Genomic DNA, 27,998 nt, shown 5'->3' on the forward strand with positions numbered 1-27,998 from the left:
AGTGCCTGTAATTTTGCCCACAATGCTGCGGCATCCTTCTCCTCAACCACCTCTATTAACACTTCATCCGATAAATTCAGCAGGATTATACTCTTTGCTCTCTCCATTAGCTCTGCTTTATCAGCTACTTTCATTATAATGGGTAACCCATCTTCGCCATCTAATGCCTTAGCCAAACCTTGGATTGTCAATAGCGCACGCATCTTGACGCTCCATAACTCAAAGTTGTTCCTCCCGTTAAATTTCTCAATCTCAACTTTCGCTCCGGACATAATTGCAATAGTAGTATTTCCAGATAATAATCAGACAAGCAAAAGCCCCAAATCACAATCCAGAAAATCCAACCCTCAAGCTCTGATACCAATTGTTTGAAATATAACGCAGAAACGACAAGATCTTGCAAATTAAGTCAATGCGAAAATACCAGAGAAATAAACAAGGAACGATAAAAGACACCAGAGATTTACGTGGTTCGGTCCGAATATCGGTACCTACATCCACGAGGAGAGCCAGCAACAAATAATCCACTATAATCGGAGAATCAGAGTTACAAATCGCTCAAACGCTCGAGTGTTTTCCACACTTAGATTTAAGCCGAAACCCAAAGTGTTTACGAATAAACAACTTAATTGGACAAAATAAACTCACTGCACAAATCACTGCATGTTCAAGCCCAAAGCAAAAACACGCGCACGTTCAAGAATGTCTCTGTAAGTTCTGCCTCCTTCGTGCAGCTTGAATACGAGCGTCTCTGTACGTCTTGCTTTGTGCAGTTTTTGGTCTTCGCTCAAAGAAAGAAACCCTCAATTTCTTTTCTTTTTATATGCGGCAAAAAACCCTAGTTGTGCTTCCCCTTTTATTTGACTTTCGTGGCCCCACACGTTTCTTTTGCACGTCCAAGAAGGGAAGTCCCTCACTGATAAGCATTCAACAAATTGACCTGGCCCACCGAAATAGATATAATAAAATAAAGTGTGCCCCTATTTTGTCTTTTAGTGGCCTTCTTTATTCGCGTCGTCGTGAGCCCCTCATCCGAAATCAGCCAAATAGGAATGCGGGCTCAAATTCGAGATATAAATTTAACATTAACAATAACTAGAAATCTTTACTATGATATAGTATAGATATAAAACATATAGTTAGTCGATACTGTAAATAAATAAAAATAGGGATTTATTTCTGTTGGATCTTCCTGGTGTTAGGATTCACCAAATATTGGAAGAGACAAAAGTACTTGACATGAGTTCATTTCCTTGTAAACTCCCTGCACAACTACTCTTGGCATATTGCGATTGTCATAATTGATTTTGTCAAATCTTGTGACTTAAAAACTAATAATGTTCTTGCACATCCTTTAAAAAATATTTTGTGAAGGAGCGTCGAAAGGTCGTGTCACTAATTTATACAAGTACTAGTCCAGTATCCCATGCTATGCAAGGGATCCATGTGGAATCCATTCATTGTTCTTTAAATAGAGTATAAAATATTCACAGCCAAAAATGTTTCGATAGTAAGGTACCAAAAGAATAGTTTGTAAAAAATGTATTTAGAATAGCTATCATGGCTTTATTTAAGGGATGTACACAAAATTTATGATATGTGCATCATTCCCCCATCTTCATTTAACAAAAGTATCTGAAATCCATCTCCCTCGTTGTTAGTGTGGAAATTGCAACATAAAGGTGTCCGTGGCTAAAAACTGGCTAAGGGAGAAATAAGCCAACACAGCTTCAAGTTTGGCCAATGAGAAAGGGGAAATGCTTTCTTTTTAAGAATAAATGGCCAATGAGACTCAATCGGTGACGTAACTATGCGAGAAATGAGCACTTTGAGTACTAAATTTGTAATATTTGGATCTTTTACCAGGTCCAAAAAACGGCGCAGCAAAAAAAAAAAAGAAAAAAAAAAGCGTTCACACTCGGTCAACAAGCAGAACAGTGGACATTCTGCAATAAATGGGATCGAGCGCGCATGAGAAACAGAAAGGGAATGGGGGGAAAAGGAAAAGAAAGAAAGGAGGAAGAGAGAGCCATGTTTTCTGCATTGACAAGGACCGGTACAATGAAAGGGTCGGCAAAGAATACTATTTTAACATGCTCAAGGCCGGCAAGATAAACTTAAAAAGAGCATGTGTGAACTTAAAAAGGCCAAAAACCAAAAAGTTACTATAGAAGAACACGACCCGAACCACCACCGGACGAGACAGCCGGCGGGTCCCGCCGACGCCCACGAGCTCTTTTCCCCCTCCACCCACGGAGGTGGAGAGAGGGAGAGATTAAAATACGCATGTTCGGACCAATGATTATCCATGGCAACACGGCTCTCCCCTCATTATCTTTTAGAGGGACCGTTTTTTAATCTCTATACGCCAATGATCGATATCACTATCCGAGACGGTATATCTTATCCTGCAAGAGGGCCCTCTCCTCGGCCCGCAGGACGGACGCAGATCAAAACGCGACCAACCGACCCCGGTTCCGACCTCCCCCCCTAAAAAAAAACAAGAGAAAAAGAAATCGACCCGAGTTAAATCTGGACCGTTAAAGAGGGAATCGACATAATCCGCGCCTCTTTCCCTCCGTAGATTTAGGTCGTCATTGGCAAATTACGAAAGGGGACGTCCTTATCCCAAAAAACGCTGGACCTTTTCTTTTGGAGCCTTTCAGCGTAAATTGCTGACACCGAGAAGAAGAAACGCAGGAAAGGCCAACCCCCTCTTTCACGCGTTTTTTCCCATTTTTTTTTTTTGGGCGTCGGGCCCCACCCCAACCCCGAACACCTCCCCAAAGCGTAAGGCTTCCAAAGCGTGTACGCGCGAATGCCCTTTTCTCTTCTTTCTTTCATTTTTGCTTTCTGAAGGAGCTTTTTGTCTCCTCTGTCTTCTTCTTATCTCTCGGTTGTCTTTTCTCTTTTCCTCTCTTCTTCTTTCTTCACAGCTCCTGCAGAATTTGAGAGCCCATTAGGTGGGCTGAGTTTCGGCCTATGGGCTTTGGCCCAATTATAACATTGACAATTTCCTAGTGTTGTTGCATGAACCCAAAGTCATAATAATGTTTCATAGTCACGTAACAAGCATTGCTGCTTTGAGCCGCAACTTGCGATCGGGAGATCCTAGAAATTGTAGTGAATTTAGAAACTCTAAGAGATATAGTATATACCTTACGGAATGGATTCTGCGCATAACATAACACATCTTCACGTGGAAGGAGATCCATTATGTATGGATTTAGTTCACCCACTGTCTTATTCCTTGGAGTAAGAATATCTCTTTCCTCTAAGAAGTTAGAATCCAAAAAATTCATTTCAAGATCGGGGTATGTAGATCTGGCTATTGCTTCAGGAGGGTTGCCGTTACGTGGAAGAGTTAAGATTATTTCATCCACTTTCTTCGGCTGTTGTCCGCTGAGTGCACTGCACTCAAGTCCTGGTCGACTTTGAGTGCTCTATCCAGAACATTTTCGCAGGTAGTCAGCAAGCGAGAAGAAAGGCTTGAGCTATTCTCTGGTTGGAGCCCTTGCTCGAAGCAATCGGCTGTGTCTTTTTCTTCCCAAAAATGTTCTTTGAAAATTTGCTTAGCCGATTAAAACGAGCCGCATACTCGATAACAACAGGCTCTCTTTCTTTTAGTTTCTCCCTTTGGGCATCTTATTTTATATGTTGAATTGCAAGATCTATTAGATTCTGCGTTAATTCACAACAAATTGTATCGCGATACATGCATATGGAATAATAATCCTACAAATACAGTTGATTCGATAGGGTCTAGACACAAAAATTTCATACATAAAGGGCCACGACGGGAGTCTTCTGCCAACATTCAGGACAAACAACAAAAGGGAAGACCGAGGAAGAAGATGGATTGGAACGAGCCCATCACCAAGAAGAATTCCACATCAAGTGATTCGAGAAGAAGCAGATGATGCACAATTTCTTTGAAACATAACTCCATGGAAAATGGTGCGTCCTGTGAGGAAATTGCAAAGTCTACCACGTAGTAACTTATCGAGAGAATAAAGAAAAGTCTTTAACTCATCTCGTAATTGACCTTGTTCACTCACGAAAGATTGGCATGTCTCTAGGGTGACAAAAGGACCACCAAGTTCTTGCTCCATCTAGAAAAGGACACCTCCCACTTGTTTATGAACCAAGGAACTGAGGAATACAATTCAATGGTTTTCTATTCTGCAACCTACAAATTTGTTAACATTCTAGTCTACTCCATGTCCCGACAAATCACCATCGAGCTTTAGCTGGTGCATGTGCATTAGGGCACTCGAACACATAGTTAGGTGGATCCCGTGTGAAAAGAGTATTGGATTGATTAATTTTAGGGATTAATACCAATAAAATTTTTAAATCAGTTCCCTTGACACATATACCCCAAACTAATTATCATCTCACAAAAATCTCAAATTGGTACTGCCCCTGATCTTTTAAAACTGGTTGCAATGAACCAAAGGGATGATTTCCGCCAAAGAATTGCTAAAACATCAATTAGGTTGAAACAAATTTGAGATAGGTTAATCTTTACATTCATTGAAAAAAAAATCAATCTAATAGGAAGCACAATATCCTGCCTGGGTGGATTTTAAGACATGAAGGAAATGCACAATCGCACAATTGAGCTGGTCATTAAAACCTCTCATGAGTGCACGATCCGTTTGCACAATATGACATTCGGCACGAGTCTCCTCATTCCCAACTCACTGACAGGTAGTGAGAGCTTGAGAGAGTTGTAGATGTCGAATTATGCACCTCTTGATTGTTCAAATGAGGTTAAGGCTAATAATGACATTGCTCTTGTCATTGCCTTCCTGCAAATCCGAGATAATCAAGTAAATTAAGACGAAATGGAGATTCCTCGGGTTGAAACATTGCCCAGAAGTAGCTGAAATGGCCCAGGTAGTAGGGGTGATCGGTTCCAGGGTGGGTTGGGTCCAGACCTGGAACCTGAAACCAACCCTGTTATAACCGGTTCCCAATTTTTGAAACCTGAAACCAACCCTGTTTTCCCTGGACCCTGTTTTGGAACCGACCCTGTTTTTCCGGTCCGGTTTCAGGGTTTACCCGAGAACCTGTTTTTTCTTTTTGTTCCTTTTTCCGGTTTCATTTTTTTCCAGCAAAATAATATAGGTATCAATGAAACGATTTAAAGTAAAAGATGAATAACAAAAATCACTATCCGCCAAAAGTAACAATCCCCAAAATGAGCAAGTGAAATTACAATACATTAAAATCAACAATCCAAAAGCACTATGTGGTAAGACATAGTCTAATCGCATAAATATTTAAGAGTCACATTTCCAGGGAATTGTTCAACATGTTTAGCTCTTTATTTTGTGCCATGATGGGAGAACTCCTCACTTCTATTTCCGAATGAAATATCCTGAAAGAAAAATCAAGAGACTTACCAGTAAAGCATCTGCTCTCATTAAAGAAATGTCTATATATCTAATGTGAATCACGCAATATTTAGAAGACTTTAAGGGCCGTGCTGTTTCGCTCATAGTTGTGAAACAGATCCCAATATTAAACCGAAAACCGGTTCTAAAACCGGTGAAGTAGGGTAACGTGATCTAGGGTTTTTACTTTTTTTTTACATTATCTCAAAACCGGTTCTAAAACCGGTTCGGGTTGGTTTTTACTTGGAACCGGAAACCGGACCGGTTCTAACCGGTTCCCAAAAAATGGAACCGGTACCCGGATCGGTTCTTGTTAGAACCGGTTCCCGAACCTGTTTTTCGGGTGGGCCGGTCCGGTTTCCGGGTAAACCCGGTCCGGTTGCACACCCCTACTAGGTAGGTATGAATTGTGGTAGTGCATACCCAGATTTTACAAGTCCTAACTTGAGCCTACAAGAAGTTGATGCACAATGTTGTTTCGTATTGATGACTCCCGTCACCGAGAAACTTCTTGCAAGATCCGTATGAGTTTAACTCGCAGACAAGAAAGTCAAAGCCAACTAGTCCAACCATATCCTCCTTTGAAATCAGAGAAACAAATTTGGAAGATGCAGGCAGAGAATCAAAGTGCCAACAATTTAAATTTTCTTGCATATACAAGGATTGATGTGCACGAAGACGCATGTCCGACTGATCTTATTAATGTCTTCTAAGGACGACTTTTATGGTGGCTTTTAATTTTCGTTAGAACAACAGAACTTTCTTAATAAACTTAAACATTCATTCACCATTAATTCGATAGATTAAGAGATGACACTTCGAATTTTTTATTTCAGTTTCTAGTTTGATGACAAATGTAGAAGATAGCAGTCATTGCATGAAGAACGTGCTAAGTGTCTAAAAAAAATCGGAGGAAGGAATTACAAAAAGATCATATAAATGAAAATGAAGAGGAACATATAGAGTTTAGGAAGAGAAATATAGAAGCTAATTTTGTTATTGAAGGTACAAGGCAATGGTGATGATGTAGCATTGACATGCCAGTCATGGAGCAATCCCCAGAGGAGAAGGAGAAGGAGGGAAAGAGTAGTACGGAGTTGAGTCACACTCACTTTTGATTGCAACTAGTCCTGGTACTAGGGTGCCGCTGAAGAAACTGGCTTTCGAGCATTCGAACCACTTCAGACATCTCTGGTCGAACAGATGGATCCTCATGTGCGCACAACAATGCCAATCGGACTAGTTGCTCTGCTTCTTCTCCCGCGTAATTCCCCTGCAAATTGGGATCGATCACCCTTCTCAATTGATCTTCATTCATTTGTTTTCTAGTCTAATCATCCAAGCAGAATATTTCACCATCGTCAGAGTAGATCGGCTGTCCCGAGATGAGCTCGAGAAGCATATTCCCGTATGCAAAGACATCATTCTTCAGTGTGCACTTTCTTGTGTAGATGAACTCGGGGGCAATAAACCCAAATGTGCCACAGATGGGAAGTGTTGACATAAACATCTTCATAGCGATGATAGGATAGAGCATCGGAGCCAGAATCAGCTGAGCACGAGGGCCACTCAATGGTCCCTTCCTCTACATTTCTCTCGTGCATGATCATAGCAAGCGAAAATCCTCCTATCACGGCCTCAAAATGCATATTCAGCAGTACATTTGACGCACAGATGTCACGATGCATGATCCTGATGATACCTTGATTGTGAAGGTTTGCAAGCCCCCTTGCTGCTCCCAAGGCTATTCGCTTGCGAGTAGTCCAATTGAGAGGTCGGGCAAACCGATCTGGTCTCTCTCTAAGAGTGTAAGATAGGCTATTGTTGATCAAGGGATACACCAGTAAGCGCTCTTTCTCGGTCCTGCAAAAGCCCCTCAGGCATAGCACGTTTGGGTGCATCGAAACCGCGCTTCCCACTTGCATTTCTGCTTCGAACAGCTCTTCCCTCCATCGATCGACGCAGCACGCTCTCTGTATTGCCACTAGCAAACCATCGGCCAAGCACCCCCTGTAAACTTTCCCGTATTCATCGTCCCCCAAGATGTTGCTGCTAAAGTTGTGTGTCGCGACTCGGATCTCCTTTAGGGAGAATCTTTTAGGAGGTGTTGTTTTGGGAGGTTTTGGATCATCTTCAACGGAATCGGACTCGGAAAAACTGGAGGATCGGAGATTGAACACCATCTTTAAGCGGGAGAATAGTAGATTCTTCTCAAGTACAAATGGATCGTCTAAGCTTGATGGTTTCTCTCGATTGGTAGTGATTAGTTTGGGAGCACCTTCTGCACATCCAAAGAGACTTGCATGTACACAGTTTTATAACTCCGTTGGGATTGTGCCTGCCTCACCCGCGACTGCTTTGGGTCGGTGTGAATGAATGAAATGGTAAGGAAAAGTCGTCGGATTGTAGGCTGATGTCAAAGTGTGGGGCCATCTCACTCCAAAGCCTTCCTGTGAGCAGCTTCGCGGAAACTGGAAAGAAAGCGAGAGAGGTTTCATTGCCTTCCTGTGAGCAGCTTCCAAATTTGACAAAACGTGCAACTCATATAAAGCAAATTTTGCATAATTCTCCTGGAATTCTTGGATTCCTACGCATTGAAAAATCCAAATGTGAAGAGCACTAGTCTTTTTTCTTTACTACATTGGCTGTACATCACATGGAAAAGCTATCAACTTTTGCATATCCTTGAAGATCTATATTTCTAATTACTCGTATTTGAAACACGTGCGTTATACGTCGATTGATCATATTGCAATTACACTGGAAAATTTTCTATATGAGTGGAAATACTAATATTAATTTTAGATATTTATTCTTTTCTCTATGTTCCATTTTTAATAGAAAATCCTTGGAAACAAGAACAAATGCATTAACAATAACTGGAAATCTTTACTGTGAATAGTACAGACATAAACCATATAGTCAGTCGATACTGCAAATAAATAAAAATTGAGATTTATTTCCATTAGATCTTCCTGGTGTTAGTGTTGACCAAATAAATAAAAATTGATATGGGTTCATCTTCCTTGTAAACTCCCTGCATAGCTACTCTTGGCATATTGCGATTGTCATAATTGATTTTGTAAGATCTTGCGACTTAAACACTAATAATGTTCTTGTTCATCCTTTAAAAAGTATATTGTGAAGGAGCTTAGAAAGTTCGTGTCACTAATTTATAATTGTACTAGCCCAAAAGCCTGTGCTATGCATGGGATCCACGCGGATTCCATTCATTGTTCTTTAAATAGAGTATAAAATATTCAGAGCCAAAAATGTTACCATAACAAGGAACGAAAAGAATAGTTTTGTAAAAAAAGTATTTAAAATAGCTATCATCGCTTTATCTAAGGGAAATTTGTCAAAAATTTCTTTGCACACTATATTTTTGGTATGTGCATCATCCCCCATCTTCATTTAACAAAAGAAACTCGTACCCATCTCTCGTTGTTGCTGTGGAAATTGCAACATAAAGTTGTCCATGGCTAGAAACTGGCTTCGGGAAAAAATAAGCCAACAAAGCATGAAGTTTGGCCAATGAGAAAGGGGAACTGCTATCTTTATAAGTATAAGTGACCAATGAGACTCAGTGGGTGAAGTAACTACGCGAGGAATTAGCACTTTGGATACTAAATTAGAACTTAGTAATGATCTAAGCTTAAACTACCCTTCTAACAACACACACCCCAACTTCTACAAAATAAGAGAAATAAAACGGCCGTCCTCCTACCTGAAGGATGCAACTGCAAACATAAACAATATTAACTGTTATCAAATATGTATCTCCATCTATATATTCGATAAACAATAATTTGGTTACAGGATTAGATTTCTAAAATCATCATAAGAATATATACTTTCCAAAACTAACAAACTAAATCTCAAAGCACCATTTTAAAGATATATCCAACTATCTCAACTCATAACTAAGATTCAACTATAAAAACTCAAGTAAATAATCAACTTAACTAAGGCTTGACTAGGCGACCCTATTTTGAAGTCAAAACGTTCACTACGGGTCGACAAAAGACATCAAGAATGGCCAATCACAACAAATAAGCACTAATGCGAAGAACAACCACTTGCGCGACAAATGGCCACTTGCACGACGAAATGTCTCGTGCCATATCTCTCTCTACCGAACTCAAATTCAAGTGAGTTCATCGTAAAAAAAATCACTTTTGAAGTACTAAAAGATATTAAACTTCACCGACTCAAAAGATGGTTGAAAACGAGCGAAAACCATCGCAGAAAACAGAAATTCGGAATTAGTCAGCAATGTGTGCAAAACTTTAAACATTTATTCCGACCAAACCGTATCTCAAAATTGACTTTTGTAAAATCTCGCGGCTCCACAATACCATAAACTATACTTTCCACTTAATTTCATAGCTTAACAGTTCCTAAATTAAATCCATAAACTTAGGGAGAAAAACACTGGAAGTGCCAAAAGTTATGTACGTCGCTCACTTTAGTATCAAAAGTTTTTTTTGGACTATTTAAGTGCCAAATCAGAGAAAGAGCGATACTTAAGTGCCAATTCCGGCCAAATTGATTACATGGCATTTAAAATTAAAATAATTAATATGACTTGGCATATTTTTAAAACAAATCTAGTCCACGTGGACATCCAAACTGACGTCGCACAATCCGACTGGCATTGAAGTAATCACTTTAAACAAAATTTGACATTCAAATGATCACTATTTACAATAGGGGTTATATGCTGACTGGGCACGTCAGCGAACCACATAGGAGTGAGAAATTAATAAAATATTGCCACATCGGATTTCTGGCGATCTAGATTGGAGTTGACACTTATGTGATCCTTTTTTTTTTAAGTGGCACTTAAGTGATCCGAAAAAAACTTTTAGCACTAAAGTGAGCGCCATACACAACTTTTAGCACTTCTAATGTCCTTCTTCCCAGAAACTTAGAATTCATATGGATCAGTATATGACTTAATTTCGAAAATTTCTCTGACTAGATGACAAAAGGGATTGAATTCTTATTGGGCATTGGGTAATGGTGTTAGTCCGATTTGTCAATAGGTCCAAACATGCACGCGCGAATTGCCCTTTCTCTTCTTTCTTTATTTTTTGTTTTCTGAAGGAGGTTTCTGTCTCCTCTCTTTTCTTCTCATCTCTCGGTTATGTGTGTCTGTTTTTTTTTACCTACTCTTCTTCTTTCTTCACAGCTCCTGCAGAATTTGAGAGCTCATTAGGTGGGCTGAGTTTTGGCCCAATTATAACAGTGACAATGTCCTAGTGTTGTTGCATAAACCCAAAGTCGGACTAATGCTTCATAGTCACATAACAAGCATTGCTATTTTGAGCCATGTGTTCACGTGGAAGAAGATCCATTATGTATGGATTTATTTCATCAACTGTCTTATTCCATAGAGTAAGAGTATCTCTTTTCTTCCGGTAGTTAGAATCCAAAAACTTCCTTTCAAGATCGGGGGTATTAGAGCTGGCTATTGCTTCAAGAGGGTTGCCGTTACGTGAAAGAGTTGGATTATTTCATCCACTTTCTTCTACCGTTGTCTACTCCGTGCACTGCACTCAAGGTCCTGGTCAACTTTGAGTGCTCTCTCCAGAACAGTTTTGCAGGTAGTCAGCAAGTGAGAAGAAAGGCTTGAGCGAATCTCTGGTTGGAGCTCTTGCTCAAAGTGATTGACCTTGGTCACTGAGCCAGCAAGGGCTGCCCTCGCCTGAGGCCGGCGACCTCTGCTGGCCATCGACGAGGCCCTCCAATGGCCGGCGGAGGGAAAACGAGAAAAAGAAAAAAAGAGAAAAAAGTAAAGAAGGAAAAGAAAAAATATTAAAAAAATCGAAAAATATTAAAGTATTATTAAAAATTATTCACGCTAGCGCTAGCCATGCCACTTAGAACGTTCCAAGTCAGTAATTTTCAGCCAAAATTGATTGAATGGACTTAATTGGAGAAATGTGAAAGTGTTTAAGACTTAATTGGCAAAATTATAAGGTTTAGGACTGAATTTGCAAAAGTGCAATAATTTTAGGATTTTTTTGAAAATTTTCCCGACAAACTTATGACCTAATAATCCTGCAATTATAGTTGACTTGATAGGGTCCGGACCCAGAATTTCATACATAAAGGGCCATGGCAGGGGTCTTCTGCTAATATGAAGGAGAAATAACAAAAGGCAAGACAGAGGAAAAAGATGGATTTGAAGGAGTCCATCACCAGGAAGAATTCCACATGCAGTGATTGAAGAAGGAAGCAGATGATGGACAGTTTCTTTGAAACTTACCTCCCTAGAAAATGGTGCCTCCTATGAAGATACTGCGAAGTCTACCGCGTACTTTCTTATCGAGGGAGAACACAAGAAAGTCAACTCATCCCGTAATCGACGTTGTTGACTCACGAAAGACAATTGTGTCTCCGGAGTGACAAAAGGACCGCCAATTTCTTTCTCTATCTAGAAAAGAAAACCTCCTACTCGTTTATGAACCAAGGAATTGAGAACAACAATCCAATGGTCTTCTCCAGACGAATCAAATTGGGGCTTTCATGCGCACCTGAACCTATACTTAGATGAATCCCACATGAAAAGAAATATTGAATTGATTAATTTTATTGATCATATTAGGAGTTGATAAAGAAAAGTAGATTATTGTGTAACCAAATTAAAACTATTAACATCGTTCTTCCTAATAGGGAAAATCCCCTTTATAAATTTTGTGTAGGTCCTAATGAGCTATAATATTGCCTTTTTCTGAAATGGATGGAACCGAAAAAATTACTCCAAGAATATCCAGTATTTGCTCAACGGAGATATATTAGAGAAAGATCTTACAAGTTAAATGGGAAATGAACATATAGGAACTTAGGTAAAACGGCAAAAGGTAGAAGATGCATTTCAAGTTTAAGGGAAAAGAACAGACGTTGATCAAGATGTAGTATCGTGCGTGCCAGTCATGGACCCATTTCCAGCGAGGGAGAAGGGGGGAAGGATTAGTAAGGAGTTGAATCACACTCGCTTCGGCTCCAACTGCTCCTACTGCTAGGATCCGGTCCGTGCATTTGGTTTTCGAGCATCATAACCACTTCAGACATCTTGGGTCAGACAGATGGATCGTCATCCGCACATGACCATGCAAGTCGGACGAGTCGTTCTGCTTCTTCCACTGGATAGCTCCCCTGCAAAGTAGGATCAACCACCCTTTCCCATGCATTCTTGTTCATGCATCTGCTAATCCAGTCATTCCGCCAACCAAAGTCGCAAAATGGACGTCCTGAGATGAGCTCGAGAAGCATGTTCCCATATAAATAGACATCAACCTTCAGAGTGCACTTGCCCGTGCTCATATACTCGGGAGCAACATACCCTAGATGTCCACGCACGACGGTGTTGACATAACAAACTTGGTACCACTGAGGGGATAGGGGTGATAAAGGCGGATATTTACCCACTTCAGCTGCAGAAACCGAGCCGAAGCCAACGTACCCTTTGGCATTCCCCACCACAATGTCCCTCTCATGCATGATCCTGGCCAAGCCAAAGTCTCCCAATACTGGCTCGAATTCCTCATTTAGCAATATGTTCGAACAACTCACATCGCGGTGTATGATGCTCGGATGACATTGATCGTGCATGTGAGCCATCCCCCTCACAACTCCCAATGCTATCCGCATCCGGATCGGCCAATTGAGTGCTCAGACGGCTTTCTGTTTCAAGAGGTAGTCGAGACTGCGGTTGACCATGAAGGGTAGACTAACAACCGCTCTTTCTCCACATCGCAATATCCAATCAGGATTAACAAGTTGGGGTGGTGAACAATGCCTGCCACTTCCACTTCTGTCTGAAACTGTTTTTCCGAATCTTCGGAAAGCACTCTCAGTCGTTTTACAGCGACGAGAGAATTATCGGCTAACCGGCCTCTGTAAACCGGTCCAAATGCTCCTTCACCCAACCAGTTTTTGTGGTCGAAGTTCCTTGTCGCAGCCTGAAGCTCTTTGAAAGAGAACCTTCTGAGTGTATTACTGGTATTATCAACTGTCCTTCCAACTTCTCGACTAGAACTGGAGAAACTGAAGGTGCGTAAATTGAACACCATCTCTACGCAATCCTGTTAATTCCTCCCCACCAAATGAATCGGATCTTTTTCGGGCTTGTGCTTGTACAAAAGAACAGACTACAGCTCTGCGTCGCTACAGAGATCGAAATATTCCGTCTTTTGAAATGATAATCCCTGGAGGACAAGAAGACAACGTACCGAATTCAAGGAGTTGGCCTTTGATTCAGACATGGAATTGGCTCTGCTAGAGGAGAGTCTCCGGCTTGAGACATTGCGCACAAGAAATGGATCTGGCTCAGGAATGCAAGGAGGAAGGTGCTTCCCTCGTATTTCTTAATTTTACTAGTCCCCACCTTTGGCCATCCCATCGCTGAGAAATCTCTTGGAGCTTCATATGAGTTTCCTCGGACCAAAGAAAGTCAAAACCAACTAGTCCAACCATATCCTCCTCTGAAAGCGGAGACGCAGATTTGAAAATGCAGGCGGAGGAGGGGAGTGACAATAACTTGGGATTTCATTAATTAATAAGTAAAGCATGATTACATGATGCCACCTTAATTAATGCCTGACATCCTGAAAATTAGAGGGAAAAATACTATCTACCACAAAATATCTACAACCTTAGTGTGTATGCACATCTAAATGCCATTCCGGCCAATTATTATCTTCTCAATTAGCCCATGCGTCCATGAATCGTGCTCACATCAATGCCACACAACAATAACAAGTGGTCACACATGCAAATGGTCAATCGATTTTTGTGAACCTCATTTTAAAACATGAATTCAACATCGGATCACAGCCAAATAAACATTATTGAAAAGCTAGGTAATTGCCGTTATTGCCTCTTTTAGGCCAGAAATCGAAAGCCAAAGATTTCAAGTAAAAACCGGCAGATTATGGAATTCTAGTAAAACTGGACAGATTTGCATGATTTGGGAAATCAACTTCAAAAGCATAGCAAATGGTTTCCAAAAATTATAAAATTTGAATATGTTATAGAAAAGACCTTAAAGAATATTTTCCATGAAGAACACAATCCCAAAATCCTTATACAAAGATCACTTTTGATGGCTCGGAAACAACCCAGAACTGGTCCGCCGGAACAGGGGAACTGAACCACAAGAAATACTCGTTTTACAAATCAAATCCTTTCAAAACACTTTGAAATTTTTATACGTTGTAGAAATGGATTTCGTTTACAAATCTTGTGAAGGAAGTATGGCCGAAATCGAACTGGAAATTTTTATAAAAATCTGAGAAGGCACGAAGGTCACGGAATCTACAGTATAAAACAGTTCTGATTCGGTAAGAAATTGGACCTTCGTGTAACCCATTTGAGCTCAGAAAAATCTGAAATTTAAGTATGTTATAGATCAAGATCTTGTGAACAACTTTTATGAGGAACACTTTTCAAGATTCTAACCACAAAATGCTTTATAAAAATGGAAAACCAGGGACGTACAGTAAAATCAGTTCTGAAATCAAGGTAAAAACTCCAAGAAACACCTTCAACTTTGAGATCCACCACTTCTCAGCCATGAAAATACCACACCAAGAGTTCAAATCAACATTCAACATCTATTTCAACTTAGTCTAGCAATCAAGACTCGCCAACGCTCATTCTAGAAGTTCAAACATACCAAAACATTAACTAGCTAAACTACCCAATGCAAGTTAAACATCCTAAACAAGGGATTAGATGTTAACTTACTCGTCTAAAAACGACGACAACGTGAGGACGACGGCAACGACACGAGTTGTCCGTGGCGGCCTCGGCTTGACACGGCAAGCGGCAAACGGCGGTGAACGGCACACGGCGATCTACGAGGCTCAAGGATGGTGGCGTGAGGGGCTGGTGGGTGCACGGCGGTGGTGGGGTGATTCGGCCGTGAGAGAGGAAGAGAGAGAGAATAAGAGAGAAAGTGAGGAGAGAGATCAATGGTTGAGATTAGTTACGATGCCCAAGCAAAGATCAAGGGCTAGGATGTGTTCTTGATGCCCAAGTTTAATCCAACGGCCAAGATCAAGCCTTGCTCTCCAAGTTCCATCCAACGGCCAAAATTTAATCTAACAAAGAGGTTTCTAGAAGGGCAAGTTAAGAATTAATTTTCGATGGCCAATTCGTAAAATTTATGAGGCGACGTCCTATAGTTCGGGTGTGATATCCTTGAGCACTCGACACGCAAAATCGGATCATAATTCGTATTTGAAATCGATCAATCGCAACTATAATTTATCTTGAAATAACGGTGCATTTGCTAGAAATAAATTCTTTGATAGCCTTTCCCCTTTGGTTAGTATTCCTGGGTGATCGGGCCGGAGCGAGAATTAACTAATAGAGCGTCGATGAAATCACCATTTCATAAATCACCAAATTTGATCGAATTTTCAGGATATCACATGATGCCACCTTAGTTAATGCATGACATCCTGAAAATTAGAGGGAAAAACACTATCTACCACAAAATATCTACAACCTTAGTGTGTATGCACATCTAAATGCTACTCAGTTATCCGTGGTTTAATAGATCAAACATGTTGATGTTTATTTTGGATGATGACATCAGTAGTGTCATAACTTTTTTTTTTTCGAAATTTGGAATTGTACCTTTTACTTCACTCATTTTTTTCAAAATGATCCATGTACTTTTTAAGAGTGTTCACCACGACACGTGCTGTGGTGTCCAACTTGACATTTGAGTGACCAAATTAAGGGAAGGGCTAACGGTGGACATTTTTAGAAAGTACCATGGACCATTTTGAGCCAACAAAAAGTAGAGGGATCATTTCGAATAAAAATATATGGACCATTGATAACATTATCCTTATGTATCTACTATCTAGTAACAGTCACTACATTTGCAATCAAAACGTCATTCAGAATGCAAATGCAAGGTCATCAAAATCCAGGGTGTCACAGTGATTTATGCCAACATATATAGAAAAATATAGCAAGATTGATGCACACACATGGGAAAATGCTGCTCATAACCGGCCACAAGCAACAAAAAAGAGGTTAGAGGAAATATATGGATTGCTAACTGGATGTTGATCAAGAAGAATTTAACGTCGAAGCGGGTAAGTAGATAACATACGGACGATTCCTTTCTTCAAAACTTAAGAGCCTACTAACAATGTCACTGTCTCATGGCATCTTTATCCCCATGAAGTGGTGAAAATTATTAGCAAACAGATCTCTACAGTTACGAGAAGACCGTGAGAAAGGGAAAATTACCAAATCAGTCATAATTCTAAACCTATTATACGGCTATTACTTCTCAATTTTGTCAATTTAGTCTTAAACATTTGCATGAAATTCCAATGTAATCCTTTTGGCCAATTTTTGCAAGAAATCACTGACGTGGTGGTCCAGGTTATCGCCACCATCCTATGTGGCACGCCGCCATATCTACGATTTCCCCACAAAAATTTGCCACAAGGACTACATTGTAATTTTGTTCAAAGTTTGAGAAATCCCTACTATTTATCTCCAGGACTGTCGAGCCTGCTTTCTTCTATGAAAGTCCACAGAATGGCCAAAGTACAACAAGCCTATCCATCATCAAAGTAAGCCCAAGTCCAACCAAGAAGGCCTGCCGGATCTATCAAAATTCAAAGCCTGCAAAAGGCGGCAACTATCAAGGCCATTCATAACCATCCCAATGTAACCAGCATAATGTATATCTTCCGATAAATCATATATTGTGCATCATATCAATAAACCACATATATAGCATAGCGAACAAATGTCAAAAGTCATTTGATCCCTAATGTCAAGAAAACCCTTTGCTCATGCTTCGTTGGGGTAAGCCCTGAAAATCACATTGGCTGTGATTAAGCCTTGGAATAGGGATGGTATGTGCACATGCTTCTCATATCATGTCTCAATATTTAGGTCGACAATGACCATCAAATCCGTGTCACAATACCACATGCTGGCACATATATCACCAATATAAATAGCATTTAATTTTCAGAATGTTTGTAGATAACAACAACATGAAGTTAAAAAAAAAAAATTAATACTTTGTCCAGTTTTCAGAAGGAGCCACGAAATAATGTATTTTATATAGTTCGAAATACGTGCCATGCCACAACATGACTCTTTCTAGATAAATCAAGTCATGCAATTTTTGCAAAACGAAAAAGTGGTAAAAATCACTTACCTAGTTTGAGTGCTAAATAAACCACCACACGCCAACCACGTTTTTCCTTGGACCCTAACACAATTTACGTACCTTATTAGAAGTTGCACTCTTTAGATATAGCGGCTAAACTTGCTTGGGCCCGAAAGCCCGTTCGGTAGGAAATTACGAAAATGCCATTCGAGAGCCCAATTTAGGGTGTATGGCCCCTATACGCACCCTAATCGCCTAAAAATTACTTAAATCCGTATATGGTCAGAACTACTCAACTTTGTAGAAAATACAGTTTTTTCTAAATAGCAAATAAAAGTTATATTTTTCCAAAAATTGATCGTACTAGTTTATTTTCTTCAATAACCGTATTGGACCTTTCAAAGACTTTGATTGACCAGCCATACTTATTTAAACAGACCAGATCAATTATAGAAATTTTTAATGTCTAGAAAATCATTTTCCATAATTTTCACGAGTTTGTAACTTCTGGTAAGTAACAGGCGATTCAAATGTTTCGAAAATAATTATAAATTCACAGGTCGTATCATTTTTCTGTGCTGGTTTCAATGGTGAAAATGGCATTGTGATCCGATGTCGGGGTGGATCGTTGAAGCTGTCGGAAGTGGCTGCGTGCGCGGTCTACAACTCTGCGTTGCTAGAGAGATGGAAATATTATGTCTTTTGAAATTAATTTCCTCGAGGACAAGAAGGCTATATATCAAAATCTTGGAGACTTTCCATTCAGACATGGAATTGGCTCGGCAATAGGAGGAAGGTGCTTCCCTTGTATTCCCCAATTTTAATAGTCCCAACCTTTGGCCATCCCATCGCTGAGAAGTTTCTTGGAAGCTTCATATGAGTCTCCTCGTAGCGAAGAAAGTCAAAAAACTAGTCCAACCATATCCTCCTCTCTCAACGCAGAGAAAACAAATTTGGAAATGCAGGCAGAGGATGAGAGGGACAACGACTTGGAATTCCGTTAATTAAGAAGTAAAGCATGATTACATGACGCTACCTTAATTGATGCCTGACATCCTGAAAATTAGAGGGAAAAAAAACCGTCTACCACAAAGTCTTCAACCTCAGTGTGCAACTGTGCATGCACGTGTAAATGCTACTCAAATATACAGTTTGTCGAAATGTACTTCCACAAATAAAACCATGCATCGCACGGGCAGCATATGCATACGCGTTGAGATGCCTCAGCTCTAGAATTCGAGACCTAATTCTATGGTTAAGATGCATACGCAGCTGAGGTATGTGAAGGTCCTTCCTTCCAAACGCTTTGTTACTTTGATGATGGCATCCAAATTCTCCAGGAATACAGGATTTATATCAAATAGACATTCCTTCACAAGTTTCTTTTTCCATTTTGCAATAAGTGTGATAGATTCGAAGGCGACACTTTGATCAACTCGTTCAGTTGCTTTCAATTCCTTGAAAATGTTAGAAGAGAGCGGTCAGTACTGAATAATCGGGAGAAGTGTCAAAAAAGTCCTAAACCTTTTACATTGGTGCCAATTCAGTCCTAAACCTTTTTTTGGTGTCAATTCAGTCCTAAACCTTTTGCATTTGTGTCAATTGAGTCCTAAACCTTTTTTTGGTGCCAATTCAGTCCTAAACCTTTTGTATTGGTGCCAATTCAGTCCTAAACCTTTTGCATTGGTGCCAATTCAGTCCTTTTTTGGTGCCAATTGAGTCCTAAACCTTTTGCATTGGTGCCAATTCAGTCCTAAACCTTTTGTATTTGTGCCAATTCAGTCCTTCCGATTAATTTAGCTAAAAAAGATTTCGGACTGAATTGGCACCAATGCAAAAGGTTTAGGACTGAATTGACATCAATGCAAAAGGTTTAGGACTTAATTGGCACCAAAAAAAGGTTTGGGACTCAATTGGCACTAATACAAAAGGTTTAGGACTGAATTGGCACCAATGCAAAAGGTTTAGGACTCAATTGGCACCAAAAAAAGGTTTAGGACTAAATTGGCACAAATGTAAAAGGTTTAGGACTAAATTGACACCAAAACAAAGTTTAGGACTAAATTGGCACCAATGCAAAATGTTTAGGACTTTTTTAACACTTTTCCCCTGAATAATCCTAAGACAAATGGTTCAGAAACTCAAGGTGTCATGCCCCGAACCCCTACGGCACGCGACACCGCCTCTGGTCGATTCAAGCGACGTCCCAAGAATATCGCTGACCTCAAATTCGCCATCAGAGATTTACTACCACAGCGGATATCAACAATTAAACCCGGTAATTAAAACTGGGGAGAAAAATCAGAGAGAATATACATATCTTTTTCATTTCCTTCTTATACCATAATATTTACATTTATAAACTGTCCCATACATGTACATGCATATCGCCTTTCTCAAAACCGATACTCCAAGGATGAAAACTTGGGTTTACTACTACTCCAAAAATGGTGCTCGCCAAAAACCCATTCTGAGTCTGATTCCTTTTCCTCTGAGTCTGAGTCCCTTTATACCGTCCCATCCACTGAGGACTCCAAAACGTTCTGGTGGCGGTGGTGGAAGATTCATGGGTCCTGTCGGGGTTCTGAAATTGTTGGTTGAAACAACCGTGAGAACACTTCTCAGTAAGTTCACCCCTAAACCCAACCTAGGCTAGGCTAGCATGCAATCTCCTGACTGGAAACAATTATTCAAATCACAATACCACAATAGTCAGACAATTATCTGACCCTGCAGGTTAGGCAGATCAACATACAATAGTCACGGCACATGCGTGGCACGCATAATCACACGTATGTCAATCACACGTTCATGCACCGATTCTCATACATTCACATGCCAGTCTATGCATGTTCCATGCATGCAAATGTCGTCTACATGTCATACGCATTCTCCGGCCCACTGGCCCACACTGGCACACTGGCAATTTCCCAATTTATTATTAATTACGACTCGAGTCCACATTATTAACGGCCCGGTGCGTCTAGCCTGCTTCAAAGTGCATGAGGCGCGCAAGAACCGATCTCGGCCCAATATCTCTAGCCTCGCTTCAAAGTGCATGAGGCGCAACAGCGATCTCCTTACGAACCGGAGCACGCTTCAAAGTGCATGAGGATGGTCGTCTTAGGACGTACTAGGGCATCGTCCCGCTTCAAAGTGCATGAGGACGGTATCGACCCGAAGGTCCTTCGGTGATCACACAACTTATTATTATCTGAACCCAGCGTATAACGCTTCAGGGCATTTTAGGTAATCACATGCCTTCATTGCGAGACACGCATTCTCACACAATTTCATCACATACCTCACTTCTCGGCATACACAATGCGTGTCCATGTTATGCAATGCAATGCACCATGAGCGCCAATTAAATTCAAACACTCAATATCACCACACGCTGAAACATCACATTGCAGGCACAACAAATAATATTGCCAGGCTCAAACATGCACACAACATCATTCAAACTCAATCCTGTCAGATGTAAACACGCGCATATACCACTCTTATCCCATTATTCCGTCCATTCTCATTTCCTCTTTCTCATTCTTCGCCAGTGACCCGCATAAACGTACACGCCTCGGGTACACCGCGACCACTCACCACATCCGGCCCGCGTACTGCTCACGCCTCAGGGCCTCGATCGCGCCCGAGCATCACACGCCTCGGTCCGATCCCACATTCACTTTCTCATGCCATTGCCTCAAATTCCGTGCACACTTGCACCCCACACTTCACCACATCACCATTTTCACACAAAAGCACATTTTCGCATAAAACAACATTTTTATTTGCTCAAATGTTTTCAAATCATTTTCAGCCCTTCACGGGATTTTCATAAATTCCAAGACGGACCTAACGGTACCGAACACGCATCAAACGACTCACCACAAAGCACAGTGCACAGTACTCCCACACTCGTGAACATGTAATTTCTGCACTCAAACCACAAAATCACACCACCGACTCTTCCCGACACTTACATGAAACTCCGAGCCGGACTCAACGGTATCATTCTCGTACCCAACAGCACGCCACAGCATACTCAACTTAATTACCACAATTTACTAATAATTTAAATATGCATCCAATACGATAATTCCCATTTTTCTCCAACCAAACGGCGTCGGATTAATTCCGATCCTTCACGGGACTTTCTCGCCAAAATATCTAGGTTCCAAAAATTCAACTTGCGTCCCAATCGGACCATCACAGCTCGGTGAACAGTAACCCACAGCCAGTGAACAGTGATTCGAGGCATATGAACAGTAATTCGCAGCCCCTAATTTTCTGAATTTCCAATAAATATTACCCAAATTAATTCCTAAGGCCCGCCATAAAATTTTCACCCCCTATCCATGTGATTCCGCACCTAATTCCATACTGATTTTTTTCGAATTTACCCGTCGATACCCGAAGTCCTAAATTAGGTTTAGGCGCGACTTACCCGCGTTCTAGACTTCCTCGGCTAGAACGGAAAGCGGCAGCCCTTAATCGGGGACAACGGCGACGACGTACAACTTCCGGGTGGCGGCGATCGGCTTGGACGGCGATGGCGTGGCTTGCGCGTGGCCAAGAGAGAGAGGGAGGGAAATAGAGAGAGAGAGGGACGGCGGGAGGGGGTGATGGTGGCGTACGGCGGCGTGGACGGTGGCTTGAGGGTGGTCCGGTGTGGTGGCGGCGAGCGGCGGCGCCGGCGGTGGAGAAAATGGCCAAGGAAGAACTCACGGTGGAGGAGGGGAAACTCATGGCCAAAAAAGAAAAAGGAGGGGGGAAGTCCACGAAGGAGAGGGAGAGAGAGAGGAGAGGGTCTTATCTAGAAACTTTGACCCAAAAAAAATATCTAAAACAAAAATGACTAAAATACCCCTTCTTCCATAAGCATGCTCTTTGTTAATCTTTAAGGGCAAAACAGTCAACTTCTTCGTTTCTTGTCCAAATTGAATTTTTCCGAAGAATTTGAGCACACCAAAATTTCACACGTGTCACGTACAACGTCGTCCTAACGTTCCGGCATGACTTCCTAATTTTCCAGTGTCCAATTTGGATAAAAATTCCATAATTAAATTCTATTAAACGCAACTCGAGCGTTTCTCAAGCTAATGGGCGGCTTGCTGGGGAAACTCGCAGAATCGACTCATCATTGATACTGAATCGAGTCACATGCAAGTCCGTTCGATGCATGACGATCTCGGTTGTCATAAAAATCGCGAAGATCAATCACTTGATCCGAGGGGTACGATCGTTCGGTATAATTTCGGAATCATTCGTCAAGTCGTTTCGTGGTCCAACGGAATCACCCGCGATCCACTACTAGGACAGTGGCGAACTGACCCCTAACTATCCTTGAATCGGCCAACAGTGGCTCAAAATATCACTTACGCGATTTAATGGTCGAAGTCCATTCACGATCGAATTTTCTTTAGTCGCGCGAATTTAATTCCCCTATTAGCCTTTCCCTAATGGTTAGCATTCCCAGAATGATCGGTTCGGGCAGAATTTACTGCGAGCACATTTCATACAACTCAATTATTCAATAAATTCCAATTGGTGGAAATTTCAGAATGTCACACAAGGCCCCTATTCCAGCGTCCCTGAACAACTAGAGCCGAGACCTCATTTCGCACTATTACAAATACAAACATCATGGAAGGTAAAGCACTCGTGTAAACAAAACGGAAATCATATAGGGAAAGGAAAACCTAAAAGCTGAGCTTGTAGAAGACAATGGTGATCGAGATTCAGCATATCTCCAATGAGAGAGAAGGAGAAGGAGGGAAGGAGTAGTAAGTAGTTGAATTATACTCGCTTCCACTCCAATGGCTCTGCTGCTAGGTTCCTGCCAAAGCATTTGGTTTTCGATCATTGTAACCACTTCTGACATCTTGGGTCCGACAGATGGATCGCCATCCGCGCACAACAATGCCAGTCGGACTGGCTGCTCTGCTTCTTCTTCCACATAGTTCCCCTGCAAATTGGGATTGATCACCCTTCCCAACTCGTTCTTGTTCATAAAATCACCAATCCATTCCTCCAAACTGAGAATTTCATTATACGCCAACTCATGAAGTTCTAAAATTGGCTGTCCTGAGATGAGCTCAAGAAGCATTCTCCCGTATGAGAAGACATCATTCTTCAGTGTGCACTTCTCTGTGCTGAAGTACTCAGGGGCAGTAAAAAAAAAACTGCCGCATCGGGGGGTGTTGACAGAAACGTCTTCATAGCGATGATAGGTTTGAGAATTGGAGCGAGAATCAGCTGAATTTTCTTCTACCGGTGATGAGATTGAGACTCCCGTGCCCTGCCTTGGCATGCGTGTGGGTCACTCAATAGTCCCTTCCTCTACATTTCTCTCATTCGTGATCACGGCAGACAAAAATCCTCCTACCACGGCCTCAAAATGCAGATTCAGCAGGATATTTGATGCGCAGATGCTGCCATGGATGATCTTGATCTTACCTTGATTGTGAAGGTGTGCAAGCCCCCTCGCTGCTCCCAAGGCTATTCGTTTGCAAGTAGTCCAATCGAGAGGTCGGGCAAACAGATCCGGTCTCTCTGTAAGATTGTTAGATAGGCTATTGTTGATCATCAAGGGATACACTAGTAATAGCTCTTTCTTGGTCCTGCAAAAGCCCCTCAAGCATAGCACATTTGGGTGCGTCGAAACCGTGCTTCCCACTTGTATTTCTGCTTTGAGCATTTTTTCCTTCCCTTGATCAACACGGCACTCTCTCTTTACTGTCACTAGTGAACCATCAGCCAAGCACCCCTTGTAAACGTTGACGTGCCAATCAAACTTCACGAAGTTGTCGCGGCTAAAGTTGTCTGTCGCGACTCGGTGCTCCTTTAGAGAGAATCTTTTAGGAGGTGTTGGATCACCACCTTCAATGGACTCGGTAAAACTGAAGGTTCGGAGATTTAACACCATCTTTAAGCGGGGAAAACGTAGATCCTTCTCAAGTACGAATGGATAGTATACGTTTGATGGTTTTTCTCGATTGGTAGTGATTGGTTTGGGAATAACTTCTTCATATCCAAAGAGCCTTGCTTGTACACAGAGCTTTTGGTCGGTGTGCAGGAATGAAATGGTAAGGAAATGTCGTTGGATTGTAGGCCGATGTCAAAGTGTGGGGCCATCTCACTCCAAAGCCTTCCAGTAAGCAGCTTCTCGGAAACTGGAAAGAGAGAGCGGGAGAGGTTTCATTGCCACGAGCTCCAAAATTTGGCAAAACGTGCAACTCATATAAAGCAAATTTTGCATAATTCTCCTAGTATTCATGGATTCCTACGCGTTGGAAAAACCAAATGTGAAGAGCACTAGGCCTTTTTCCTTTGCTACATGGGCTGTACATCACATTGAAAGGCTATTAACTTTTGCATATAGTTGAACATCCATACTTCTAATTACTCGTATTTGGAACATGTCCATTGTATGTCGATTGATCATATTGCAATTTCAATGTAAAATTTTCTATATCAGTGGAAATACTAGTGTTAATTTTAGATCATTATTCTTTTCTCTATGTTCCATTCGAAATAGATAATCCTTGGAAACAAGAAACAAATGCATTAACAATAGCTAGAAATATTTACTATGATATCGTACAAATACAAAACATATAGTCAGTTGATATTGCAAATAAATAAAAATCGGGATTTATTTCCGTTAGATCTTCCTAGTGTTAGGGTTGACCAAATATTGGAAGAGACAGAAGTACTTGATATGAGTTCATCTTCCTCGTAAACTCCCTGCACAACTATTCTTGGCATATTGTGATTGTCATTATTGATTTTGTCAAATCTCGTGACTTAAAAACTAATAATGTTCTTATACATCCTTTAAAATATGTTTTGTGAAGGAACTTAGAAAGTTCGTATCACTAATTTATACATGTACTATGCATGGGATCCACGCGGATTCCATTCATTGTTCTTCAAATAAAGTATAAAATATTCAGAGGGTACCCAAAGATTAGTTTTGTAAGAAAGTTTTTAAAATAGCTATCATCGCTTTATCCAAGGGAAATTTGTTAAAAAATTTCTTTGTACACAATATTTTTGGTATATGCATCATCCCCCTCATCTTCATTTAACGAAGGAATCTCATGTCCATCTCTCGTTGTTGCTGTGGAAATTGCAACATAATTTAAGATTACGTTTGTCTCGCGAAAAATGAATAATTTGAAAGACATTTTCTAAAAATGATTGCTCATATTACTCAAAATACTACTCAATGAAAAATGTTTTATTAAATCACGTCATCACTTAAGTTTTTAGAACAGTTAATAATTATCTCATAAAATCAGAAATCTCATATGGAATCTCATATGGACTTTTATGGTGTTTTCCATATGTGTTGCAATCGCCACGCTTGTTGTTGCCTCTGCTATTATTCCCTCGAAAGTTAACCAGCCTGGGATTCTTCTACCGTTGGGTTCTTCGTGCACGGCTCTCAAGGTCTGGTCTACTTTGACTGCTCTATCCAGAATATCTTTTTGGCCTGTAGGTAGCTAGAAAGGGAGAGGAAAGGCTTGACCAAATCTCTGGTTTGAGCCCTTGCTCCAAGGGATTGGCGGTCTTTTTCTTCTGCAAAAATGTTCTTCGAAAATATGCTCAGCTGATCACAACGTGCTCATATTCGATAACAACGGTCTCTCTTACTTTTAATTTATCTTGTCTACGGGCCTTTTATTATATATTGAATTGCAAGATCCATCAGATTTCGTGCCAATTCACAATAGATTGTATCTTGAGACAAGCATATGAATTAATAATCCTATATATATATGGTTGACTTGACAGGGTCCAAACACAAAAATTTCATACGTAAAGGGCCACGACAGGAGTCTTCTGCCAGTATTAAGGACAAATAACAAAAGGAAAGACCCGATGAAGTCGAACGAGTCCATCACCGAGAAGAATTCCACGTCGAGTGATTCAAGAAGAAGCAGATGATGCACAGTTTCTTTGAAACTTGAATCCATAGACAATGGTGCGTCCTGTGAGGATACTGCAAAGTCTACCCCGTCCTTTCTTATCAGGAGAGAATAAAAAGAACTCATCTCGTAATTTACGTTGTTAACTCACGAAAGAAAAATATGTCTCTACAGTGACAAAGGGACTACGAATTTCTTTTTCCACATAGTTCCCCTGGCACATTAGGATCGACCACTCTTTCCCACTTGTTCTCGTTCAGACATTCGCTGATCCAATCTTTCAACATGACATTGTAACACCCCGGGTCTACATGCGGTCGGGAGTCGGCTCTAATACCACCTGTAACATCCCGGATCTACATTATGTAATATTGTCCGCTTTGGGTTCACTGACTCTTACGGCTTTAAAACGCGTTACACAGATATAGACCCCCAAGCCTTATAAGCTAGCTCAAAACTTCCCCCTAGGCGATGTGGGACAAGAGAGGTACCCCACTTCCCTGTGCATGTCTGGGGTAGTAGCGCGACGCACTGCCATCCCTCCTCCCCGCGCTATGCCACTTGGCTTGGGCCGTCACAGACATCTTCGTGGTTCTAAAGCCGATCCAGGTCGAAAAGTCGTTGTCCGGAGATTAGCTCGAGAAGCATGTTCCCATATGCAAAAACATCACTTTTGAGCGTGCACTTTCCAGTGCTTGAGTACTCAGGAGCAATGACAGCAACGGTACTGCGGACAGCGGTGTTAACGTAGAAATCTTTGCAGCGGTGATAGGTTACAACAGCTGGAACAGATTGAGAATTGGAATCGAAACCAGAATCAGAACCTGGTGCATTTTCTTGGGGTGAGAATGAGACTCCCACTTCACGCACTGAAGTTGACCACTCGATGGTCCCTTCCTTGACATCTCTCTGATGTATGATCTTGGCCAAGCCGAAATCCGCCACCACGGCATTGAATTGAGCATTCAACAATATGTTCGATGCGCAGATGTCGCGGTGAATGATCTTAACCTTACAATGATAATGCAGGTGAGCAACCCCTCTAGCCGCTCCCAATGCTATTTGCATCCGAGTCGGCCAATCAAGTGGATGAATCTCTCGCTCCGGGCTCTCTCTAAGGAGAAATGCTAGGCTGTTACTGACCATCAGGGGATAGACCAATAAAAGCTCTATCTTGGTCCTGCAAAAGCCCCTCAGGCGTAGCACATTCGGATGCATATAAATCAAGCTTGACACTTCCATCTCTGTTTTGAACTGCTTTTCAGTCCCCTGCGCGAGATTCCAGGCCCTTTTGACTGCCACTTGAGAACCATTGGCCAAGCATCCCCGGTAAACCGTGCTGAATACACCCATGCCTAGGATATTGTGGCGGCTGAAATTTTGCATCGCGTCTTGGACCTCCCGCAGAGAAGAACTTTTAGGGAGTTCTGCGTCGTCCTCAATGGGATTGGAGAAGCTGAAGGTTCGGAACTTGAACACCATTTTGCAATAACACGA

The 27,998-nt window shown here is 41.3% G+C and overlaps 1 protein-coding gene, 1 long non-coding RNA gene and 3 pseudogenes across 2 annotated transcripts; all 5 read right to left on the minus strand.

Moving 5' to 3' along the window:
- Positions 1 to 6,322: 6,322 nt before the first annotated feature.
- Positions 6,323 to 7,661, minus strand: LOC115662710 (BRASSINOSTEROID INSENSITIVE 1-associated receptor kinase 1-like; annotated as a pseudogene).
- A 4,802-nt stretch (positions 7,662 to 12,463) lies between these two features.
- Positions 12,464 to 13,796, minus strand: LOC115668504 (BRASSINOSTEROID INSENSITIVE 1-associated receptor kinase 1-like; annotated as a pseudogene).
- A 6,072-nt stretch (positions 13,797 to 19,868) lies between these two features.
- LOC130139201 (uncharacterized) lies at positions 19,869 to 22,138 on the minus strand. Its single transcript, XR_008817386.1, has 2 exons — positions 22,013 to 22,138; positions 19,869 to 20,149 (listed from the first exon to the last, which is right to left on the minus strand). It is a non-coding gene; the product is annotated as an uncharacterized LOC130139201 (long non-coding RNA).
- A 1,168-nt stretch (positions 22,139 to 23,306) lies between these two features.
- On the minus strand, positions 23,307 to 24,581 carry LOC130139093 (BRASSINOSTEROID INSENSITIVE 1-associated receptor kinase 1-like; annotated as a pseudogene).
- A 2,514-nt stretch (positions 24,582 to 27,095) lies between these two features.
- On the minus strand, positions 27,096 to 27,983 carry LOC130139094 (BRASSINOSTEROID INSENSITIVE 1-associated receptor kinase 1-like). Its single transcript, XM_056315334.1, has one exon. The coding sequence runs from the start codon at positions 27,981 to 27,983 to the stop codon at positions 27,096 to 27,098; it is 888 nt and encodes a 295-aa protein (XP_056171309.1).
- Positions 27,984 to 27,998: the final 15 nt, after the last annotated feature.

Source organism: Syzygium oleosum, unplaced genomic scaffold (assembly GCF_021117445.2).
Source record: "Syzygium oleosum isolate NSW1041296 unplaced genomic scaffold, Sole_v2.1 Sole_v2.10, whole genome shotgun sequence".
Classification (NCBI taxonomy): Eukaryota; Viridiplantae; Streptophyta; class Magnoliopsida; order Myrtales; family Myrtaceae; genus Syzygium; species Syzygium oleosum.